This window comes from Anguilla rostrata, chromosome 17, assembly GCF_018555375.3.
Source record: "Anguilla rostrata isolate EN2019 chromosome 17, ASM1855537v3, whole genome shotgun sequence".
Taxonomy (NCBI): Eukaryota; Metazoa; Chordata; class Actinopteri; order Anguilliformes; family Anguillidae; genus Anguilla; species Anguilla rostrata.
This window is the reverse complement of record NC_057949.1, coordinates 30,800,041-30,802,540: the sequence shown is the minus strand read 5'-3', so window position 1 is coordinate 30,802,540 and position 2,500 is coordinate 30,800,041. Positions and strand designations below refer to the sequence as shown.

General features: G+C 49.4%; 1 protein-coding gene across 7 annotated transcripts in view; it reads right to left on the bottom strand.

The window, feature by feature from the left end:
- rapgefl1 (Rap guanine nucleotide exchange factor (GEF)-like 1) overlaps window positions 1–2,500 on the bottom strand; it is a 73,044-nt gene that overhangs the window by 22,833 nt on the left and 47,711 nt on the right. For all 7 annotated transcript variants that reach the window (XM_064316358.1, XM_064316359.1, XM_064316357.1 and 4 more), the window contains one exon: window positions 2,061–2,139. In XM_064316358.1, coding sequence (XP_064172428.1) covers window positions 2,061–2,119 — 59 coding nt within the window. In that variant the 5' untranslated portion in view covers window positions 2,120–2,139. The remainder of the gene's footprint in view (window positions 1–2,060; window positions 2,140–2,500) is intronic.

The following is a 2,500-nucleotide window of genomic DNA, read 5'->3' as shown; positions in this document are numbered from 1 at the left end:
GCACACCGACCTTACCGTGCGCCGATCTTACCGCGCGTTGACCTTACCGCACGCCAACCTTACCTCACGCCGACCTTACCGCACACCGATCTTACCGCATGCCGACCTTACCATGCACTGATCTTACCTCACGTCGATCTTACCGTACGCTGATCTTACCGCACGCCGATCTTACCGCACGCCACCCTTACCGCACGCTGATCTTACGTGCGCCGACCTTACTGCACGCTGATCTTACCGTGCGCCGACCTTACTGCACGCTGATCTTACCGTGTGCCGACCTTACCACACGCTGATCTTACCGTGCGCCGACCTTACCGCACGCTGATCTTACCGTGCGCCGACCTTACCGCACGCTGATCTTACGTGCGCCGACCTTACTGCACACTGATCTTACCGCACGCCACCCTTACCACACGCTGATCTTACGTGCGCCGACCTTACTGCACGCTGATCTTACCGTGCGCCAACCTTACCGCACGCTGATCTTACCGTGTGCCGACCGTATTATGCACTGATCTTACCGCGCGCTGATCTCCAAAGCGACATCCAACATTCAGGGAGATGAAAGGGAAAGAAAAGTAAAAAGCGTGGCGGTGTGGGGGTGGTGGAGCGTTGTGTAGGAGTTTGGGGGAGGGGTGCGGAGCTTTGTTTTCAGAGCCAAAAGGAAGCCAGCATGTTTACACAACAATGGCTTTGACGAGTCTGGATTACATCCTGACAAGGACAAGAAAGAGAGAAACGGGATAGAGGGAAGGCTATTGAAGGAGAGGGGGAGGGAGGGATGGAGAGGGGGAAGCAGGATACCCCCCCCCCCCCTTACCCACCCCCTTCCTCCCACAGACACTACCCAGAGGCACAGGGACGTGGGCTCGCACTGACCGAGCATACCTTAGTACTCCTACCTGCTAACCCAAAGCCTGCTGAACCCCGCTCTGGGACAGTATAGAGAGAACACAGGCTCTGAATCAAAACTGAGCTCCACACTGCATTTCTCCAACAGACGCTCTTTAAAAAGGTTTATTTCTGAGGCAACAATACAAACAGTAGAATAGAGGGTATGCACATGACGTCACAGTAAGTGGAAGTCACTGCGGTTACACCCACTGAGTGGCAGCGTTAGCGTTCAGCTTGAAAACACAAAAAACACATCTAAAATGGGAAAGAGCTGTTGTGCGATTGACTGTACAAATAGATTCAACAAGAAATCGGAGCTATCTTTTTTACAGACTGCCGAAAGCTAAAGAAAAGAGAAGCAAATGAATCGCTGCAATTCGCAGAAACAACTGGAATTCAGGCACCGAAATGTGGATTTGCGGTTGTCGCTCTGTGTCAGGTATGTTGGATTTTTGGGTAAAATCATACTTTAAGTTATGTACTGTATTGACTACTCATCAATTAATATTTAGCATCTTTCATTTATATTCTGTGTAACTGTAACGTTTTTGTCAGCATTTATTAAAAAACATCCATGATGATGAGCCTTGTGTTCTACAAACAAAGGGGGGATACCAGTAGTGTTAGCTAGCCAAGCATATAAATTAAGGTATGATTTTACCCAAAAATCCAACATACCTGACACAAAATAACACACCGCAAATCCACGTTTCGGTGCCTGAATTCCAATTGTTTCTGCGAATTGCAGCGATTAATTTGCTTCTCTTTTCTTTAGCTTTCGGCAGTCTGTAAAAAGATAGCTCCGATTTCTTGTTGAATGTCCATGGACCACTGGTTCTTTGGTAAGTTGTAAGGATCACTGTCGAGCCCAACTGCCTTTAATTTACCCAGATAATCGTTTGTTCTACTCCCGGTTTTGCAGTTTCCTCTACTAAAGGCAGCCATGTGGCAGCATGTTTTGCCACTCAGTCCGACTGGGGGGGTGTATTCCGGTGGGAAAGTGACGTCAATGCATACCCTCTATAACTGGCTTGCCATTTTAAAACGGTTTCCTGGTTTAGGATTCATCCACTGAGGGAGTTAAGGGCATGCTGGTGGGAAAGGGGGGGGGGGTTGGGGGTTGGCACATGTTCTCTCAACCCTAGGCATGCTGGGAAGGATACTGCTGGAGGAGGACCTGCTGGAACCTGTCAGGGGCCATGAAGATGGGGTGTGTCAACATGAAGTCATCCAGGAGCGTTTCTGTGAAGAGAGACAGGGAAAGAAAAAGAAAGAAAAAGAGAGTGAGAGAGAGATAATCTTCATTGATATGACTGTCGCTTACAGCACTGACACATGGGAGGCGGTGTGGCGTGTGACATGGTGCCATTGAAGCGTGTTTTGAATCAGAGGGAGAGGAACTTAATTGCGCCTTTTGTGTATCACCTTGTTAAACCCGTTTCTCAAAAGCGGTTTGTTGCATAAAAGTGTATCTCAAAACGCCCTCACGAGCATTGTGCAATAAGCCGCGGGCCAATGCGCATGGGCCAACAGGAGGAAAACAGGAGCGTCTGGCAAACAAACCTTCGCCGCGCCGCGTCGCCAGTGGTGACCGTTGGCGGCC